At 43.8% G+C, this 22,926-nt stretch overlaps 1 protein-coding gene across 1 annotated transcript; it reads right to left on the bottom strand.

Annotated features, from left to right (window-relative positions):
• Window positions 1-437: 437 nt before the first annotated feature.
• Ovgp1 (oviductal glycoprotein 1) lies at window positions 438-21,496 on the bottom strand. The gene is made up of 11 exons (XM_037206973.1): window positions 21,370-21,496; window positions 20,794-20,823; window positions 20,204-20,408; window positions 19,436-19,492; window positions 17,683-17,848; window positions 16,642-16,766; window positions 4,829-4,937; window positions 4,558-4,743; window positions 3,594-3,710; window positions 2,932-3,067; window positions 438-2,028 (listed from the first exon to the last, which is right to left on the bottom strand). The coding sequence occupies exons 1-11, from the start codon at window positions 21,491-21,493 to the stop codon at window positions 815-817; spliced, it is 2,469 nt and encodes an 822-aa protein (XP_037062868.1). The 5' UTR covers window positions 21,494-21,496; the 3' UTR covers window positions 438-814.
• Between the last annotated feature and the right edge of the window lie 1,430 nt (window positions 21,497-22,926).

Here is a 22,926-nt window from a genome sequence, read left to right as displayed (position 1 = left end):
TCTAGAAGAGATAGATTTTTGGCTCTGGTCCCCAGTGATGTGTGTGGGTGCTCACATTAGAGAAGGAAACCCATTATGTACAAAGGGAAACATCACTGTAGACTAGACTCAAAGATGTTTCCAAAACCAGCAATGGAGGAAATTCACCTTGAAAGAAAGAAGTTGACAATTGGTTTGTTGACGTCATTTTAAGAATCTCAGAGTGAGCTAGGAAACCATTCAGAAGTTAAAAGTACTTGCTGCTCTTGTAGACCCCCAGAATTGGGTTTGCAGCACCCACGCCAGGCAGCTCACAACCTCCCATAACTCTGGTTCCAAGAAAGACAGTGCCCTCTTCCAACCTCCCCAGACCCGTGGGGAGGGCACACACATACATAAATAAAACAGGCACATACATATACATAAAGGAAAAATAAAATAATTGCAGAGACCACAGGAAGATTCTCATGCTTCCAGTTTATTAGACAAAAAAAGAGATTGCCCCATGGTGGCCTTGGTGCCAGCTTTGCCCCACAAATGGTTCATGGGTGGCAGCATGAGGTGACTTCTGTCATATCACATAGAGGAAAAAAACAAGGGTTTTTCCCAGGGATTTGCCACCAATGGAGCTCATGATCTTTGATCTGTAACAGAGTGTTCTGGGTGTTCTTTTTGTAAGACAGAGATTTGTTAGAAGGGCTATGGTGTTGACAAAGCAGTGGTTTCCATTAGTAAGAGTGAAGCCATTTTCAAAAGAGAAAGGAGCGTATCCTGGGAACAGGACAACAGTGCTGGAGGACAGCATTCTGTTCTCCGATGCTACATGAAGACCAATTCATCCATTCTGGGGGTAAGTCTCCACTTCAGTAATCAATCTCTCCCACTTTAGAGCTGTGCTCTGCCCATTAGGGGCAATGGACATCTCTCTAGGGGAAACAGTGATCTTTTCAAGGACCACAGCCTTCTCCCTCAAAGTTCCCTTCTCACTGGGAGTCATAGTCTGAAGATAGACAAGAGTTGTATCCATCCCTCCAGGAGTCACAGGCTGATTACCCACTGTGTCTGTGGTCTCTGGCCAAGGGATCACAAACTGATTACCCACTGTGTCTGTGGTCTCTACCCCAGGGGTCAAAAACTGATTACCCACTGTGGCCATGGTCTCCTCCCTAGGGGTCACAAACTGATTACCCACTGTGACCGTGGTCTCCTCCCCAGGGATCACAGGCTGATTATCCACTGTGTCTGTGGTCTCTGGCCAAGGGATCACAAACTGATTATCCACTATAGCTGTGGTCTCCTCCCCAGGGATCACAGACTGATTATCCACTGTGTCTGTGGTCTCTGGCCAAGGGATCACAAACTGATTACCCACTATAGCTGTGGTCTCCTCCTGAGGGGTCACAAACTGCTTACCTACTGTGGCCGTGGTCTCCTCCCTAGGGATCACAGACTGATTACCCACTGTGGCCGTGGTCTCCGCCCCAGGGGTCACAGACTGATTATCCACTGTGGCCGTGGTCTCCGCCCCAGGGGTCACAGACTGATTACCCACTGTGGCCGTGGTCTCTGCCCCAGGGGTCACAGACTGATTATCCACTGTGACCGTGGTCTCTGCCCCAGGGATCACAGACTGATTACCCACTGTGGCCGTGGTCTCCGCCCCAGGGGTCACAGACTGATTACCCACTGTGGCCATGGTCTCTTCCCTAGTTGTCTGTGTCTGGGCTGTCACTGTCTTCCCAGTAGTGGTCTCAGATGGAAGGTCCAGTGAGGTTGTGGTTTTTGCCTCAGGAGCCATAGTGCTACTTTCTAAAGCTACCACATGTGCTTCAGGAGACGTTCCCTCAGGGGTCACGAACCCACCATTAGAGACTGTAGTCACATTTTCATACTTTCTGTGGACTTCAGTGGCCATAGCTTCTCCTGGGGGCAAAATCTTTACAGTATCAGTGGTGAACCCCTCTGTCACAGGCAGACTCTCAGAGCCAGGTCTTGAGGAATTCACAGGCGATGTAAACCAAAATTGTGGCAAAGGGGTTGGGTTGGACTCTGGAGAAAAATCATCAGAAAAAAATAGTAAGGTTTCTACCTCTTCTTTCCTTTCTTATTAATTCCCAACAGCGCTAAAGCCACTCCAAAGCTGAAGAATTTGATCCAAAAATCCAGCAGTGAAAGATTTCATGGTTTACTCCCCAAAGAAGATAAAAATTCCACCACATTGAAGCTCTGTTCCCTTACCCTAAAGTGTTAGCATAGACCTAAACTGAGGGTCATCTGTGGATTTGCTGATTTTCTAGTGACTAATTCAAGGAAGGCTCTTAGGTCCCCATGTTTAAACCTTCACTTTAACCTCCCTGGGTACCTCTAGCCAGACCTATTGTTCAAGGCCTAATTCGTTGTGCCACCTCAAAGAGAAGCTGTCAGTATGCCATACTGGAGGAGGTGTCAGAAACAAAGCTGAGGCCTGGAGACTCTAGACAGCAAGTGGTAAGCCATTAGATTAGAGCTCATGTAAGTGCTTGGCCTGGCTGAGCTCCAGTCCTGAATCTCTAAGGAAATTCAGCTCTTACATACAATTTCCTAACTGCCAGTGTAGCCACTAATATCAACAGGTGTGTGTGTGTGTGTGTGTGTGTGTGTGTGTGTGTGTGTGTGTACACCTTCTCTGGTCCCTTGCCCAAGATATGAGAAGGAAAAAACAGAAATGAATGCTAACTATGAAAAAGTATGCTGTTCATCCAATATCTCATTTATTCTTCATAATGCCCTGTGTCTAGAACAATTTCATTTTCAGATGAGGCAAAGGAAGCTCAAACAGGTCAAATTTGGTTGACAGTAAAGTTTGCTCTCTTCATTCAATGTCAAGTCAAAGAAGTTAGACCCAGCAGAATGAACCCACCAGTGTCTGGTTCTGCCACTTACAACCCTGGCTTCCAGGTCCTAGCTACTCACCTGCCTGCACCAAGAGCTCATTCAATATATGGACAAGGGGGAAAGGGCCATTGCCACAGAAAAGGCCCCTGGCGTCGTCCATATCCAGTGTCCACACCATGGCACCCCCAAAATGTTCTGTTTTCACAAATGTTGCCTGCAAAAGCAACAGTCAGTTTCAAACCACTCTCCTGTCTGAGTACTGGGAAAGACAACAAAGATGAGCAAACCTGTAGAAGGCAATGAAGGAGGGTGTTTATGATAATCATCTGCATTAGACTCTAGCCTCTATTTCTCATTAGTGGGATCTGAACAATTTTATATGACTCTTATCTTCCTTGATCACCTCATTCAAAAAAAATAATATTTCCAATATGTTAGGGCCAAAAGAATGCCTACACACTACAACATGAATGAGTTTTGGAAGATATTAGGCTAAATAAAATAATCAGACAAAAGAAAAATGATAAAATCTATATGATTCCACGTATTATGCAAGGTATTTAAAGCAGTCAAAGTCACCTCATCCCTGCCACCTATGAGGAATATTCATGGATGCTTAGTGTAATATGAACCATGTCTGCATATATATGCACATGCATATACACACGCAGTATTAAGGAGAGTCCCATCTAAGCTAATGAGAACCTGAGTACTGGAACAGGAAAGAGCAAGTGTCTCACCTTGTAAGTGAAGCTGATGGTGTCATCATAGGCAACCCACTCCTTCCCCTTATAGGCATATGGGACATACTGATAATCAATCCAGCGCTGTTCTGCTCTCTGGATAAAGGAACAAACCTGCCAGGAGAACACATGTAAGTTCCATGAAATGCCTTGAAGAGAAGTACAGAAGACTCAGTTGCTTCTTGTCTCAGCAGAAAGGGTCCAGGAAAAGCCTGTCACCAGGGCCTGAGATGACAAACCAAAGAGGAAGGGAGAAAACTGTTCACAGAGGACTGCCTCTGCATACTATGTCCCTTCTGTTACATGGCCCTTCCTCTAGCATCCATGGTTTACAAAAAAAAGAAAAAAAAGTAGAAAAGTGATTGACATTCACCAGAAACAAAGTCAGGGTTTGGGTAAATAACATCAGCACCACAAATGTGACCAGGACTAAATCTGTTTGTTGTCTTCATAAACACATCTCTCTTATGTTTATTAGAGCTCAGAACCATCTAGGTAGCTATCCAACTAGCACCTGAACTTCTAGTACCTCTAAAGGTCTTGAAGGCAGTGTGAACTTGTTACCACCCACCATGCTCTTGAGTGCCCATTTCAACCCCAGCATTGTGCTAGAAACTGAATATTGCAGAGGCATATGGGTGTTCAAGTTGTACTGCAGATGTCAACATCTAAAAGGCCAGCATTTTTTTTAGGCCATTGACCAAGTCTGAATTACCTATGTAAAATTTAAGATTCTTTACTTTTTTTCCTTTCCATTCATGTTCTCTGTGGCCTCTTATCTCTCACAAAGGACTCCACAACCCCAAAGGAAAAATATTTCACTGAATCTCCTTGTCTGGAAAAAAAAACCTGTCTCTTTGGCCTGTCTCTAGCTCTCACCCACCATGGCTCTTGCACTAGCCCTTGCTCCAGCGTGAGGGAGGAGCCCCAGCTACTAGACAGAGGTCTCTAATCCCATCACCTCATAGTAAGCCAGGAAGCCAGCCTGCTTGGTGTAATACCCAGGAGATGCTGGTCCCGTTGAGGCAGCCTGCAATCCGTTCTTAGACTCTTCGAGGAGTTGAAAGGTACGTCCATAGGCAGGGAAGCCCATGATAAGTTTATCTGCAGGTGCCCCAAGTTTTCTCCAGTAATCCATAGCATAGGCCTGTGAGTGGAAAGAAGACAATCTCACCAATTGCCTGGGCTCAAGGATGGAAATTTGGACCACCTGAGACCTTTCCTTTCCTCACCGAAGATTTGGAGTCATCAGGAAGGGAGAACAGAGGACTGTTGTGTCCTGTAAGCTTTTCCCAACTTCCATGTAAGTCATAAGACAATACATTAATGAAATCCAGACGTCTGTAAGGAACAGAAGGGGAGATATAAATGTCAGACCAACTAAATACTCAATTCGGATCCTCACAGCACTGTTCAGCTAAATAGCTGTAAGCTGGCCATCAAAGTTTCTTGCTCTTGGGGACCTGCCCATGCTAACCTAGTCACTTTGAGATGGAATGAATTGCTGGCTAGGGATAGCTGTGCATCAAGCTCTGTGCATCCTGAGAGTATGTGTGGAGGTAGAAAGAGCTCAGACAAGAAAATGAATACATACAGGCCTGACAGAATGCTGGCAGAGGTCTGAATAAACTGCCGTGAATCGAGCCTCAGTGCTGCCCCCCAAGAGTACAAGAGGTGCATGTCAAAGAACCACTGACACCCACTCTTCCAGAAGGCTTTCATAATCATGACGACCAAATGTTATCATGCCAGAATGTAAGGATTTACACTGGTTCTCTAAATTAATCTGGTGAATGTGATAGTCTCTCCCTCTCTGTCTGTCTGCCTGTCTATCTGTCTGTCTTTCTTTCATGACAGTGTCTCATTATATAACCCATGCTGATCTAGAACTGACTATGCAAACATGCTAATCTCAAATTCATGGTCCTCCTTCTTCTACCTCCCTGATGCTGTGATTACAGACACGTTAAAATGCCATATCTGATACACAGGGAAGCCTGCCCCTAGGTCCCATTCCTGGGCCCCAAGCCATTCCCAGGGAGGACCGGCAAACTTGGCCCCAGTTGCCAGCCAGTGGGCAGGGCTCCCTTGGGAAGGTTCCCCTTCTCCAAGACCCTCCAGCAGACACTACAATCTACATGCCCTATACCCACACCCATCGGCCCAAGACCCCTGCCACTTCCTGAGACTTGGAGACCAACCCCCCACTCCTATTGGGCCCAGAGCTCCCATCTGGTCTAGAGAGCTCCCATCCGGCCCAGAGAGAGCTCCCATCCAGCCCAGAGAGCTCCAATTCAGCACAGAGAACTCCCACCCAGCCCAAAGAGCTCCCATCCAGCCCAGAGAAAGAGAGAGCTCTCATTAGACAAAGAGCCATCATTGGACCAAGAGTAAACTCAGGAGACAAGGAATCTGCCAACCCTGATTAGACCAAGAGTGGCTTTCTGAGAAGTAGAATTCACCACCTCTCATTGGACCAAGAGAGACTTCCTGAAACGCAGAATCTGTCAGCTCTGACTGGACCAAGAACCCTGATAAGAACAAGAAAGAATCCATGAGTCACAGAATCAACTAGCTTGAGCTGACCCAAGAGCAGTTCACTGAGACACAGAAGTTGCCTACTCCAATCAGACCAAGAGCTAAGATTAGACCCAGAAGGGTTCCCTGAGACACAGATACAACAAACACAGAGTGGACCAATGGCAACTCACTCAGACACAGGCACCTCTTATACCTATTAGATGAGAAGATAGGCAGACATCAAGACAGAAGTACATGCAACAACATAAATAGCAATACAGCATCAACAGAACCTAGCCCTCCTCCAACAGCAAGACCTGAACATCACAAGGTGGAAGAAGCAAAAGAAATCAACCTTAAGAATAGCATCATGAAGATGCTAGAGGCCTTTCAAGAAAAAATGAAAAATGAAATTGAGGAAAAGATAAACAAAAAGTGGAGGAAATCAATAAAGAAAATGAGAAAAAGTCAAACAAAAAATGGGAAGAAATCTATAAAGAACTAGAGGAAAAGACAAATAAAAAAAATTAAAGAAAACAATAAATCCCTTAAAGAAAACCATGAAAAAGCAATGAAACGGGTGAGGGAAACAGTCCAAGACCTGAAAAGGGAAATAGAAACAATGAAGAAGACACAAAGAGGGAATGCTGGAAATAGAAAATCTAGTAAATGAACAGGAAACAGAGATGCAAGCATAACCAACAGAATACAAAAGATGGAAGAGAGGATCTCTGGTGTAGAGGATACAATAGAGGAAATGGATTCATCAGTCAAAGAAAATACCAATGCCAAAAAAATTATAACACAAAATGTCCAAGAAATCTGGGACACCATGAAAAGACCAAACCTAAGAATAATAGGGATAGAGGAAGGAGAAGAATACCAACTCAAAGGCACAGAAAATATATTCAACAAGATCATAGAAGAAAACTTTCCCAACTTAAAGAAGGAAATGCCTATGAAGATACAAGAAGCCTATAGAACATCAAACAGACTAGACACCCCCAAAAATCCCCTTGCCACATAATAATTAAACAACTAAACATACAGAATAAAGAAAGAATATTAAGAGCAGCAAAGGAAAAAGGCCAAGTGACTTATAAAAGCAAACCCATCAGAATAACACCCGATTTTCAATAGAGACTTTAAAGCCAGAAGGACCTGGACAGATGTAATGCAGACACTAAGAGACCATGAATGCCAGCCTAGACTAATATACCCAGCAAAACTTTCAATCACCATAGACAGAGTGAACAAGACATTCCAATAAAAACCCAGATTTAAACAATACTTATTCACAAACCCAGCCCTACAGAAAGCACTAGAAGGAAAATTCCAACCTAAGGAAGTCAGATACACCCTCGAAAACACAGGCAATAGATAAAGCCACAGCAGTAAACCCCAAAGAAGAGAAGTACACACACACTACCAATAAAAAATAACAGGAATGAACAATCACTGGCCATTAATATCTCTTAATATCAATGGACTTAATTCACCTATAAAAAGACACAGACTAACAGAATGGATATGAAAGCAGGACCCATCTTTCTGCTGCATACAAGAAACACACCTCAAATTCAAAGATAGACACTACCTAAGAATAAAAGGCTGTGAAAAGTCTTTTCAATCAAATGGTCTTAAGAAGCAAGCTGGTATAACCATCCTAATATCCAACAAAATAGATTTCAAACTAAAATCAATCAAAAGAGATCAAGAAGGGCATTACATACTAATCACAGGAAAGACCCACCAAGATGAAGTTTCAATTCTGAACATTTATGCCCCAAATACAAGGGCACCCACATATGTAAAAGAAACATTACTAAAGCTTAAATCACATATAAAACCCCACACATTAATAGTGGGAGACTTCAACACCCCACTCTCACCAGTGGACAGATCTGCCAAATCGAAATTTAATGGAGAAATAAAGGGATTAACTGATGTTATGACTCAAATGGACTTAATCGATAAATACAGAACATTCCATCCTAACAAAAAAGAATATACCTTCTTCTCAGCACCCCATAGAACCTTCTCTAAAATCGACCACATACTTTGCCACAAAGCAAGTCTCAACAGATACAAAACAATTGGAATAACCTCCTGTGTTCTATCAGATCACTGTGGTTTAAAGTTAGATTTCAACAACAACAAAAACTACAGAAAACCTACAATCTCATGGAAACTGAATAATGCTCAAATGAATCAACAGTGTGTCAAGGAAGAAATAAAGAAATTAAAGACTTCCTAGAAATCAATGAAAATATGAATATTTCATATACCTATATATACCACATACCTGAATATACCACATACCTAAACTTATGGGATGTAAAAGTAACAGTCTTATTCTATAAGAAACACAGAACCAATGCAAAGAAGAAAGCTGAGAGGTCAGAGCAATAGTTAAGAGCTAAAAACTTTACCCTTCCTCTTGCAGTGGTCCTACCTCTTCTAAAGAGAGCTACTTCCTGTGTGTTTGTCTTTATAAAGACTTTCTGTTCTGCCTTCTCATTGGTTGTAAACCCAACTACATGACCGCCTTGTCACTACCTGTCTGTACAGACCTCCAGGTCTTCTATGGTTGGTATTGAGATTAAAGGCATGTGTCTCCAATGCTGGCTGTATCCTTGAACACACAGAGATCTACCTAGCTCTGCCTATCAAGTGCTGGGATTAAAGGTGTGCACCACCACCGCCCAGCTTCTGCGATGGCTTGCTATTAGCTCTGACCCCCAGACAACTTTATTTATTAACATACAAATCACACTTTAGTACAAATAAAAAAATCACCATAATGTGACATTATGAAAGCAGTGCTAAGAGGAAAATTCATAGCACTAAATGCCCACATAAAGAAGTTGGAGAAATCTCATACTAGTGACTTAACAGCACACCTGAAAGCTCTAGAACAAGAAGAAGCAAAGTCTCCCAGGAGGAATAGACTCCAGAAAATAATCAAATTGAGAGCTGAAATAAATAAAAAAGAAACAAAGAGAACAATACAAAGAATTAATGAAACAAAGAATTGGTTCTTTGAGAAAATCAACAAGATAGACAAGCCCTTGTACAAACTAACCAAAAGGCAGAGAGAGAGCATCCAAATTAACAAAATCAGAAATGAAAAGGGAGAGATAACAACTAACACTGAGGAAATCCAGAGAATCATCAGGTCATACTTCAAAAACCTCTGCTCCACAAAACTGGAAAATCTAAAAGAAATAGATAATTTTCTGAATAGGTACCATATACCTAAGTTAAATCAAGACCAGATAAACTATTTAAATAGTCCAATAGCCCCTAAAGAAATAGAATTAGTCATTAAGTCTCCCAACCAAAAAAAAGACCAGGACCAGATGGTTTCAGTGCAGAATTCTACCATATCTTCAAAGAATAGTTAATACCAATACTCTTTAAATTGTTCCACACAATAGAAACAGAAGGAACATTACCAAACTCCTTCTATGAGGCTACAATTACCCTGATTCCCAAGCCAAACAGAGATGCAACAAAGAAAAAGAACTACAGACCAATCTCCATCATGAACATTAATGCAAAAATACTCAATAAAATACTGGCAAACAGACTCCAAGAATACATCAAAACAATTATCCATCATGATCAAGTAGGCTTCATCCCAGGGATGCAAGGGTGGTTAAACATACGAAAGTCTGTCAATATAATACACCATATAAACAAACTCAAAGAAAAAAACCACATAATCATCTCACTAGATGCTGAAAAGGCATTTGACAAAATCCAACACCCCTTCATTATAAAGGTCTTGGAGAGATCAGGGATACAGGGAACATACCTAAACATAATAAAGGCAATTTACAGCAAGCCAACAGCCAACATCAAATTAAATAGAGAGAAACTCAAAGCAATTCCACTAAAATCAGGAATGAGGCAAGGCTGTCCACTCTCCCCATACTTATTCAATAGAGTACTTGAAGTTCTAGCCAGAGCAATAAGACAACATAAGGAGATTAAGGGGATACAAATTGGAAAGGAAGAAGTCAAGCTTTTGCTATTTGCAGATGACATGATAGTATACATAAGTGACCCCAAAAATTCAACCACAGAACTCATACAGCTTATAAACACCTTCAGCAACGTAGCAGGATACAAGATTAACTCAAAAAAATCAGTAGCCCTCCTATATACAATTGACAAACAGGCTGAGAAAGATATCAGAAATACATCACCCTTTACAATAGCCACAAATGATATAAAATACCTTGGGGTAACTCTAACTAAGCAAGTGAAGGACCTGTTTGACAAGAACTTTAAGTCCCTGAAAAAAGAAATTGAAGAAGGTGTCAGAAAATGGAAAGATCTCCGATGCTCATGGATAGGCAGGATTGACATAGTAAAAATGGCCATCTTACCAAAAGCAATCTACAGATTCAATGCAATCCCCATCAAAATCCCAACACAATTCTTCATAGACCTGGAAAGAACAATATTCAACTTCATATGGAAAAACAAAAAACCCAGGATAGCCAAAACAATCCTGTACAATAAAACAACCTCTGGAGGCATTATGATCCCTGACTTCAAGCTCTACTATAGAGCTACAGTAATAAAAACAGTTTGGCACTGGCAAAAAAAACCAACATGTGGCCGGGCGGTGGTGGTGCACGCCTTTAATCCCAGCACTTGGGAGGCAGAGGCAGGCGGATCTTTGTGAGTTCGAGGCCAGCCTGGGCTACCAAATGAGTTCCAGGAAAGGTGCAAAGCTACACAGAGAAATCCTGTCTCAAAAAAAAAAATGTGTAGCCCAGGCTGGCCTCAAACTCGTGATCCTCCTGCCTCCGCCTCCTTCAGCAAATCCTACCGGCATGGGCCACCACCACCGGCAAGACATGGGGATCACCCAATGACAGAGAAATGGATGATATCTACATGAACAGCCTGGACATGAGTGGGAGCAATGAACAGCGACGTCAAGGGAAAGAGAGCAGGAGATCCCACCTGGATCAAGAACAGAGAGGGAGAACAAGAAATAGGAGACCATGGTAAATGCAGACCACATGAGAAAAGGAAGAAACAAAGTGCTAAAGAAGAGGCCCACAGAAATCCACAAAGATACCCCCACAAAAGACTGCTGGCAATGGCCGAGAGACAGCCAGGAATGACCTACTCTGGTGATGGGATGGCCAAACACCCTAATAGTTGTGCCATAAACCCCATCCAAGGACTGAGGAATCTGGATGCAGACATCCATGGCTAGGCCCCGGGTGGAGCGCTGGGAGTCTAATTAGTGAGAAAGAGGAGTGTTTATATGAGCGAGAATTGTTGAAACCAAGGTTGGATAAAGCACAGGGACAAATAACCAAACTAATGGAAACACATGAACTATGAACCAAAGGCTGAGGGGCCCCCAACTGGATCAGGCCCTCTGAATAGGTGAGACAGTCGATTGGCTTGATCTGTTTGGGAGGCATCTAGGCAGTGGTACCAGGTCCTGGGCTCGCTGCATGAGATAGCTGTTTGAAACCTGGGACTTATACAGGGACACTTGGCTCAATCTGGGAGGAGGGGACTGGACCTGCCTGGACTGAGTCTATCAGGTCGATCTCAGTCCTCGGGGGTGGCCTTGATCTGGAGGTGGTGGGAAAGGGGGATGGGCTGGGGGTAAGGGGAAGGGAGCAGGAAGGGGGAGAACAAGGAGATCTGTGGCTGTTATGTAGAACTGAATAGTATTGTAAAATAAAATAAAAAATTAAAAAAAAAACAACATGTGGACCAATGGAATTGAAGTGAAGACCCTGACATTAATCTGCACACCTATGAACATATAATTTTTGACAAAGAAGCCAAAACTGTACAATGGAAAAAAGAAAGCATCTTCAACAAATGGTGCTGGCATAACTGGATATCAACATGTAGAAGGCTACAAATAGATCCATATCTGTCACCGTGCATAAAACTTAAGTCCAAGTGCATCAAAGACCTCAACATAAATCCAGTTACTCTGAACCTGCTAGAAGAGAAAGTAGGAAGTAGTCTTGAATGCATTGGCATAGGAGATCACTTCCTAATTATAACACCAGTAGCACAGACACTGGGAGAAACAATCAATGGGGCCTCTAGAAACTGAGAAGCTTTTGTAGAGCAAAGGACACGGTCAACAAGACAAAGCGACAGCCTACAGAATGGGAAAAGGTCTTCACCAACCCCACATCTGACAGAGGACTGATATCCAGAATATATAAAGAACTCAAGAAATTAGACATCAAAATGCCCAACAATCCAATTAAGAAAAGGGCTGTAGAGCTAAAAAGAGAATTCTCAACAGAGGAAGCTCAAATGGCTTTTAAAGAATTGTTCAACATCCCTAATCATCAGGGAAATGCAAATCAAAACAACTCTGAGATACCACCTTACACCTGTCAGAATGGCTAAGATCAAAAACACTGAAGACAGCTTATGTTGGAGAGGATGTGGAGCAAGAGGAACTCTCCTCCACTGTTGGTGGGAATGCAAGCTTGTACCACCACTTTGGAAATTAATATGGCACTTTCTTAGAAAATTGGGAATCAATCTCCCCCAAGACCCAGCTATACCACTTTTGGGCATATACCCAAGGAATGCTCAATCATACCACAAGGGCACATGCTCAGCTATGTTCATAGCAGCATTGTTTGTAATAGTCAGAACCTGGAAACAACCTAGATGCCCTTCAACTGAAGAATGGATAAATAAAATGTGGTACATATACACAATGGAATACTACTGAGCAGAGAAAAACAATGACATCATGAGGTTTGCAGGCAAATAAATGGATCTAGAAAAAATCATCCTGAGTGAGATAACCCAGACTCAGAAAGACATACATGGTATGTACTCACTCATAGGTGGGTGCTAGATGTAAAACAAAGGATGACTAGACAGCTACTCACAACTCCAGGGAGCCTACCTAGTAAAGAGGACCCTAAGAAAGACACAGGGAATGCCCAATGACAGAGAAATGGATGAGATCTACATGAGCAAACTGGATGTGAAGGGGGGGTAATGAAGAGCAAGGGTCATGGGAAAGAGAGCTTAGGGGAGTGGGAGATCCCAGCTGGATCAAGAACAGAGAGGGAGAACAAGGAAAGAGAGACCATATGATAAATGAAGACCCCCATGGGAATAGGAAGAAGCAAAGTGCTAGAGAGGTCTCCAGAAATTCACAAAGATACCTCCACAATAGACTACTGGCAATGGTTGAAAGTAAGCCCAAACTGACCTACTCTGGTGATCGGATGGCCAAACACCCTAACTGTCATAATAGAACTCTCATGCAATGACTGATGGAAGCGGATGCAGAGATCTACGGCCAGGCCCCAGGTGGAGCTCGGGGAGTCCAATCAGTGAGAAAGAGGATGGATTGAATGAGCAAGAGTTGTTGAGACCATGATTGGAAAAAGCACAGGGACAAATAGCCAAACTAGTGGAAACACATGAACTATGAACCAATAGCTGAGCAGCCACCAACTGGATCAGGCCCTCTGGATAAGTTAGACAGTCGATTAGCTTGAACTATTTGGGAGGCCCCCAGGCAGTGGGACCGGGACCTGTCCTTAGTGCATGAGTTGGCTTTTTGGAGCCTGGGGCCTGTGCTGGGACACTTTGCTCAGCCTGGGTGAAGGGAGGAGGAGACTCGACCTGCCTCAACTGAATCTACCAGGCTGGGGTGAATTCCCAGTAGAGTTCTTGCCCTGGAGGGGATGGGAATGGGGGGAGGGAGGTGATGGGGGGTGTGAGGACAGGGGAATCCGTGGCTGATATGTAAAATTAAAAAATAAATAGAACAGTGATGTTCTCATCTCATGACTCATGTTCCTCCCTTCCTACCCATAGACTCTGCTATTGCAACCGAGGTGGCCAGCTGTGTAACTTCAGCCCCGGATCAGTGCTTATATGAGTCGGATCACTTCCTCTGGCCACCTGCTCAAGCTGTGGTAGATTCCTGGGAAGAGAGCACATGCTAAGAGCTTAAGAGTTCCATGACCATAGTGGTACCCTGGCAAATGGTGTGGGTAGAGAGGGGCAGGAGAGGGTTCCTCAGTGTGATGTAAGTACCTGAAATCTATATTTGGCTACATCTCTTGGACTGCAAAGCTTAAAATATTTACTACTTTGCTACACTGTCAACTTGACAGAATCTAGAATTGCCTAGGACATAGATCTCTGGATGTATATGCAGACATTTTCTAGACAGGCCAACTGAGGTGGGAAGGATGTAGTGGGTACCTGTACCACCCCTAGGGGCTAATACCTCAAGGTCATAGGAGGACCAGGGACCCACTACAGGAAGACTACCTTAAATGTGAGTGGCACTGTTCCAGTGGGCCAGGGTCATGAACTAAGTAAAAAGGAAGCCCGCTGAGCACCAGCCTTCATCACTTTCAGCTCCATGATGGATAACCCAGTGCGGCTAGTCACTTACAGATGCTGCCTCCAGAACTTCCCTGTCAAGGTGGGCTGCACTTTCAAACTGTCAGTCAAAATAAATCCTTTCCCCTCCTAACTCACGTGTGTCAGGTATTTCGTCCCAGCAGTGAGAAAGGTAGCTGACACGTCTGCCAAGTTTTGATCCAAAGAAGTCACCGAGAATTATGACAAAGTTGTGTTTGAGTGGATCAAAGTGAGATATGACAGGATGTCTTCAGTAATTAGTGAAATCACATTGAGAATAAATCCTAAATTATGAGAAAGTGCAGTGAATAGAACAGCTCTGTGTCTGCCCCCCTTCATGTCACAGTTTTCAATATTTTCAGAAATCTTGGAAGGAGAATGACCTAGAGGTGGCAAAGATTATTGCTAAGAATAAAATAGGATTCCAACATGCTTCTAAAAATTATTGCCTTGTCATTATCACTATGGAGGTATAAATGGTTATTGTGCTGAAGTAGAATTTAATAGACACTTGAAAACTATAAAAAGATTAAGCACATAATCAATAGTGTGCCATCAATGTTAGATTTTTAGCAAGTTTAATACAGTTCTCAGACCAGCTTCTCCTATGAAGCTGTTCCAAATGTCCTTGGTTTCAACTCTATCATCTTGCTCAGAAGTAAACTTTCCATGCAAATTATTCACTGCCTGAAGAAACTGAGTTTGCAGGATGCTAAAATTAGAACTACCATCCAAGGGATTGTTATTAAATATTTCAAACAACTGATGCTTGCCTCCATTGCAGTCATGACAAGAAACAGGAGATGACAAAGGAATAATTTTTAATAGATGGCTATTTTTTTCTGCATCATTTTTACTTTGAAAATGATCTCCACAGACAGAGTCCTGTCAAGGGGAGGCTGCATGAAATGGTGAGGAGCAGTGAAGTTCAGTCCCAAACACCCATTCATCCCTGTCTGACAGTGTGACATTAGGTAAGTTACTATCCTTTTGAAGCAAAGTTTCCCAAACCACACAATGAAGATGATATTACTAACACGTGTTGGGTCATTGTAGAGAGTCGAGGTCATGTGGGCCAAAGTTCTCAGCACTATTTCTGGTTCACCATTCTTCCAGGGCTATGCCTGTTGTGGATCCATTTACAGATGAGTGAAAAAGAAATATTATACAAAAATGTCTCAAATGGAAATTATGGATTGTTTAACCAATAAGTAGCAAAAGCAAACTATTCCTTATAAGAAGAATTCAAAATGGTGTAGAGAGAAACGTGTCTGTTTATGCTCATCTATTCTTTGTATTAGGTCAATGAAACAAAATCCCCATAAAGAGCACCAGTATCTAAAAAGAAAAAAAATGAAATGCCCTGTCCAACCAACTTTATACATTTGAAAGTTAAATAATTAGAAACTCCTATTACATTTTTAAAAGTCACCCAGTTAGGGAAAGGCAGGCCTCTCTCACTGTTACCTGGCAACACAACGAACACTAATAAGCTTTCTCCCTTGTTGGGTCTCTCTTTTCCTCCCACATGAAAACACCTTTCTCTCATATGATTACACAGAGACATTGTGTCCTTCTCTTTCTCTGCATGAACCTTGCTTTCTTCATCTTTAGTACTTGATTGTGAGTCAAGAACACTGGTTCAGAGCCAGCATGTCTAGAAAGAATTATGACCTATCTATTTTTGTCTGCTTTTTAACTTCTGCAACAAGATCTACTCTGGAAGGTGAGCACGACTGGTCATTTACTGTGTTGTTTTCCGTGGCATCACTTGCTACTCACCTGCCATCTGCCACTATCATCTATTGCATTGTATATGCCTATTCCTGTGCTCAGGGGAGGAAGGGGCCAGGCCCACGGCATTCTCTACCTATGAGTTCCAGGAATGGGCCCTAAACTCTGCCTGTGGTAATGGTGTCATAAGCCATCAGTACAAAAGCCAGTTCTGAGTTTTTAAATAGAACTCCAGGGATGAGTAAGATACCACTCCAGTGCTCACCTCGCTAGCTCCTCACACTACTCCTCAGCTCCCCCAGAACCTCACCCATATGGAAACAGTAAATGGAGGCTCAGACAGAGCTTTAGCCACTCTGGAGCAACATCCACTCACCTTCCTAAAAGGTGCACATCATAAGATGTTTGAATGATGTGTGCAATGCCAGAGACAGCAGCCGACAGAAGCAGCTTTGGGCGCTGGGTGAACAGTGCCTCCTTCTCAAAAGCAAACTGGAGCTCCTAGGAAGAAAGACACACACACACACACACACACACACACACACACACACACACACACACATACACACACACCAAAAAAAAAGTCAGGGGAGAAAAGCATCATCCAGAAATTGTTTAAGCTCTTTAAGCCAGACTTGGGACAGAAAGAGAACATGGGTTCTGCCCAAGACTATGTGAAAGACAGACAACATACCAACATGGTACTTGAGTTAACAGAGGGAAGAAAAGCAGGCTAGGGACACAGAATGCAGACTGACACTTCCTGAAAAGGGCCAGAAAGCTTCAGAGAGAAAGTGTCCCTTAGCTACAGAGCTGGGGCAAGATCCAGATAGAGACAGAAACAGCCATGGGCAACTGCTCCACAGCAGTGTGACCCAGCACCTCCAGGAAATGCCAGTCAAAGAAGAGTCGGTTCCTTTCCCCTGACCCAAACTTGTGTTACCTCGCTGACATTCACTCACCCCAAATGAAAGTAGAACCATCTGCACTAGGCCCTCTAAATGAGGGTGACGATTGTGCAGCTTGAAGTGATTGTGAGTCCCTTGGCAATAGGACCAAGATTCATCCTAGGTACATGAACTGGCTTTTTTAGAGCCCATTCCCTATGGTGCCATGCCTTACTCAGCCGGGATGTAGTGAGGAGGGGCTTGGGCCTGCCCCAATTTGGTAAGCCAGCCTGTGTTGAGTACCCAAGGGAGGGCCTTACCCCCTATGAGGGATGGGTAGGAGTGGGATGGGGAGAGTTGGGGGGAGTAGGAGAAGGGGAGAGAGGGGAAAATGGGCAGTATGTAAAATGGAAAAATCTTCAAATAAATAAGTAAACCTTAAGAAAGAGAGAGAGAGAGAGAGAGAGAGAGAGAGAGAGAGAGAGAGAGAGAGAGAGAGAGAAGTAGAACCATTTGCTTGTTGGCCTTACTTCAATTAAGAAGAGAAAATTCCACCGGTCATGCATGGGGCTGCCTCGTAGTCCAGGGTACAAGAAGAAGAGATCAAGCCCATCAAAGCCATGTGTTCTCAGGAAGAATACGACTGAATCAACAAACTGTTCACGGCTGGCAAGTGTGGACAGCATAGTGGTGAACCTGCAGAAAGTCCAGGGTAAGGCAAAGAACACTGTCTTCAAAACTGGTGTCCTCGGAGGCCCCAGCGAGGTCTCCCATACAGCAGCTTAAGCCGGCACAAGAGGCGAAGTGCTTTCAAGAAGAATTCCCACCCCTGGCTCTCTCATTCTCTGGCTTTTTTGATATTTTTGTTTGTTTTCTTTTCCATAGCAAAACACTTAGAAGTAATTATTGCTTATCAGAGCTGAACTTTAAGCAAATCCAGATTAATCCTGTGAAAAAATGATTATAAAATAAGTAGACTTAGAGATAAATGGACCTGGATTCCATTGTCTATTGGCCACCACTCAGCTGGGCCCTCTTGAGGGGTGAGGACACCTGGAAGAAACTGGGCAAGTTCCTTAACACTTGTGACTCTTGCTTTCTTTTCCTAATAATTTGAAATATAGCCATTTTACAAGAAATCACTCATCTATACATATATATGTACATGAATACAAGCATACATACATACATACATACATGCATGCATGCATGCATACGTACATACATGTGGCATCTCATTTGGCTTTAGGCTCACAGCAAGTCAAAGGAACAGAGACGAGGCCTGGGGCTGGACAGAGCTAGTTGTTGGATACCTCACACCTGGAATCCTCCATCCCACCTGGAGGTCCCTTACAAGAAGCATCCTACACCACACCAGGCTATCAAGTCTCCCTCCAAGGCTGGAAGGCAGACTCTGCCCCAGACCTTAGCTAGGAAGCAAGGAAGCTGTCCTTCTGAGAATATGAAGGTGGTTTGTCATTTCCCTACTGTATCTTGATGGGGACACTACCAAGAGCTGCCACTTCATGAAGGATGCAATCTGTGAGTCCCCGCAATGGCACCAAAGGAGCATTTGTTGCTTCTTCATCTCTATCACTGCCAGCTCTGTGCAGAATGGGAAAGCCCAAGGCCCGTGAGGTTTGGGGGTTACTCTTCTTGTCATATATATATGACTCCTCTCTTCAGAAACAAAATCCCTGCCTCCAACAAAAAGAGTTAAAGACTCATTTGTGGGTGTCCCGTTTTACCTGTTACTCATTTCTTGCCCTAAGTTCCACATCCGATGCCTATTTTCCCTGATATTTTTTCCTATGATTTTGTATCTTGTGTTTTGGTTTGTTTTGTTGTGTGGTGCATGCGTGCGTGTGCGTGTGTGTGTGTGTGTGTGTGTGTGTGTGTGTGTGTGTGTGTGTGTGTTTTCAGATGGTGCTAAGGGTCAGACCCAGGGTCTTGGTCCTGTTCACCACTGTGCTCTGCCACTGTGGCACACTGTCAGTCCTAAGTGCACCATACTGTCTCTCGTGGTCCCCTGCCCCTTTTCTTACCACCTTTAGGAACCTGTTTCCTTCTGTAATCCTCCGTGGAAAAGTATCCCTTGAATCCAGCACTTGAGGAAGTATCAACATGGGCTTTGCTGTCTTTGTATCCAAGTTAGCTTTTACACAAGTGCATACACACACACACACACACACACACACACACACACACACACACACCATTATTCTCATTTCCAGCCCATCTTACTCTACCTCCCAGAGAGAAGACAGTGACAGAGCCTCTCACCGTGCTGTGCCGAAGCTCCACCCTCCGACGGACAGCAGTGTTTTCAGCGCCCTGTTCCTGGAACGTGGGGGAGAAAGTGGGTCAGCAGGTCTCTACTCTACAAGCAGCTGCAGTCACTGCTCTTCTTTCCTCTGTGCATTGGGAAAACGAAGGGAAATGGAGAAGGAGGCATGAGAAGAATTGGTGAAGGTAAGTGAGGGAGAGCACAGACGTAAAGAAAATAGAGATGAATAATCAATCCAACGACCATTACAGCTCTGTGCACCAAGACTATACAAAGTGCCCCAAGCTCCTTCACTACCCCGTAATATTTCCGAAAAGTCTAAAATGTTTCTTGTCACTCATTTTCCGACTCAACAAATATTCACTGAGCCCTTGACTGTTTAAAACAGTCAAAAAATATTCACTCTGTGCCCTTGACTAAAACACAACAGCAAACACATAGACAAGCATCCCACTCACCTCTCTGAAGCACTTTAGCAGCATTAATCCCTCACAACTGTGCTCAAAGGGTGAGCCAGAGTTTACCAGGAGAAAGGAGTGTGAAGACATCCAGGGACAGGCAACATTAACTACCCAGTCATTGAGGCAAGCAGCAGCTCAGGAAGCTGGGCAATAGAGAGCTCTTAAGTTGGAAGCACTCAGATCCCCATTTGAGAGAAAGGTAGGGTTAGAAAAAAATCAGGAAAGTTTAAGAGTAGTAAGAGAAATAGGCTTAATTTTCCTCTGGCTATAAAATCTGAAAGCCCAACCGCACATCTAACATACCTCTCCTTGAGTTTGTTGAACTCTGGGTAGAGAATTTTCTCATCCTGGAGATTCTTGGCCACAATCTGATTGTTGTTCATTGAGGCAAAGGCAAATATCAGGTGTGTACAAAGAAAGGGGTCCAGGTCATGGGGCAAGATGGAGGCAGGATCTGGCCGACTGTGAGCCCAGTTGGTGAAATAACACACCAGCTTGTAGGCAGTACCTGGCAAGGACAGCAAGTATTAGCAGAGATCATGGGCAAGGAGGGAACTCGACTTCTGGAGGGTAGAGAAGGTACAACCAAAGAGACCAGGTCACTGTAACAGCCTCCATCCCTCCCACAAATACCAACACCCTCCGCCACATGTCCCTAGACCTCTTGCCCTTGCTACTGAGGCCCAAGAGAAGAAAGAATGCCTTATCGGTCTAGATCCTGGCATGTACTGAGCCATACAAACAGCAAGTGGCCAGCGTCCTGTGCTGAATTGTATTGGATCAATAACCTCTGACCAAGGAGCCAAGACAGGTGGGAGTCCAGGAGACACTGAATGGAGATCTCCTAGCCAGAGAATCCCCTGGCTTTGGAAGGGAGAAGGTGGTTTCCTTACCATCATTGTGTTTCGTCAGAAGAACAAGCCCTGCAGGAAAGGGAGGAATTCATATACACATGCAGTGTGACATACCCCCCCCCATACACCCTGCAGTTAGCAAGTGCCCCCTCCAGCTCAGCACCATACATACATGCAGATGCACAAATAGTGACACACACCACTCACTGGGTTCCTCTCCTTCAAAGGTAACATAGTGGAGCTAATCTTAGCCCCTTTTCTAATCATCACATCTACCTGTACATGCTTTGCATAGGGACAATGATAGAAGTCCAAGCTAAGGCTCTCAGCCAGTGGTTCTCAGTTCTGACAATAAATTCAGAAGTACTCATATCAAAGCGCTCTCCTCAGAAATCCTGAAGAACCTGGTCCAAGATGAAGCCCAAGTATGAAAACAACTAGGTTGGAGAACTGATGCCCTGACCCTTTCCCTCTGAGTGCCTCTGATTCTTTATTATATCTATCTCATGTGTACCTAATCCAGAATCCCTGAGTCCCATTTCTACTGGGCACCAGAGAAATGACAAGCTGGTATCTCCTGAGCTGTGTGGCATTGCTAGGCTCTGCCAAACTCACCAACCCACAGCAGCAGTCGCCCCATCTCAGCTGTCGGGCAGCTCTGGGAATGGAGCTCAAGTCCCTTTAATAGGAGCTGGCCCATGTGCAGCAGAGGGAGAGCCCAGCTCCACATACATGCCATGCCAGAAACGATGACCTCACAATGACCTCAGAAATGTGTGGTTCTCAGGGCCAACAAAGCCATATTCCTGGCCTGACATTAGCAGGAGTCAAGTATTCACCATAGGCTTTAACAAAGACAAGGGCAGTGTTCCTGAGCCTTGTCTGGCAATGGGCCCATTTCCTGATATCCAGCTCCCCACAGCTGAGGTGGAGGGAAAACACTGCGTGATGGAGCATGGCCATAAAGATTATCGAGAAGGCAGTGAGTGTATCATATAGCTCCAAAGCTTCAGCTTTGGATTCACGCCAAGGTATGAATCTCTGTGATACCACTTAGAAGTTTTATGGATGAGTTACTGAGGCCCTGCAGTTTCCACACATAAAGGAAAGCCTGTTTTCCTTGAGCTAATAGTTCATTCTTACCTCCCAGGAATATACAGAAACTGAAGAGATAAGTTTAATTAATTACAGATGTTATTAGGAAGTTGACCAAAAGAGCAGGATGCTCAAACTCAAATACGGACACTTACCAGGCAGCTCATGTCAACAGGTGGAGTAAATACACTAAAACAGCATGTTTTCTACATGACATGAAGAGTGAGAGTTCAGACCCAGTGTCTAATGTACAACCAGACTGGAAAACTATTGCGCTAGTTCCTTCCCTGCTTCCTCTGACCTTGCACTATCAACTGAGATGAAGCCTTGTGGTCTGAGAGATTGGTATGGTAGGGGACAGCAGCAGCTATTGGTTGTCCTGCATGGGAAGTGGAGCTGATAGAGCCATCACTTTCTCAGAAAAATAAAAAGAACCCAGAAACTTTGCGTCAGAAGACATCTGGGCGAGTATATGAGCCAACCATGAGAATGGGCCCTGAGCCTCAAGAATATGAATATGATTATGGACACCCAAGAGCCAATTTTTAAAAATGCAACACCAATGCAAAGGCTAAAATAGTCTGTACATCAGATGTTGCTTTGATCCATCGGTCTTCTTTCTCTGTTCAGATGGTTTCGGACTGCATGCCCTCTCTCTGAGATAGATGTTGCTGCCTATGTTTTAATAGGAGGGGCTAAGCAGATCTCAATGCAATGGAGGATTCAGAGAAATCATAGTGCCCAGTGGTGAGATCTGTTGAACATCTGCTCTTCATTTATGGAATGAAATAAGCAAGAAACTTCATAATCTTTAAAGCAGTAGTTTACTTAGATATCAAAACAAAAGACAAATGGGAGTAGAATGTGTGTGTGTGTGTGTGTGTGTGTGTGTGTGTGTGTGTGTGTGTGTGTGTGTGTGTTTCTCGGAAAGCAACAATGCTTGCAGTGAGGAAGCATAGGCTTTAATATCAAACAGATCCCAGGGCCCCTTCCTGCACTCTGTCATCCCTGGAGTCCCTTGAGTCCTGTCTACATGCTTCATGTATCTTCTATTCCTTGGGCTACTGTTAACCTAAA

The sequence above is a fragment of the Peromyscus leucopus genome, chromosome 6 (genome assembly GCF_004664715.2).
Source record: "Peromyscus leucopus breed LL Stock chromosome 6, UCI_PerLeu_2.1, whole genome shotgun sequence".
Lineage (NCBI taxonomy): Eukaryota > Metazoa > Chordata > Mammalia > Rodentia > Cricetidae > Peromyscus > Peromyscus leucopus.
The sequence above is the reverse complement of the archived record's forward strand: the minus strand, read 5'-3'. Positions and strand labels throughout refer to the sequence as shown.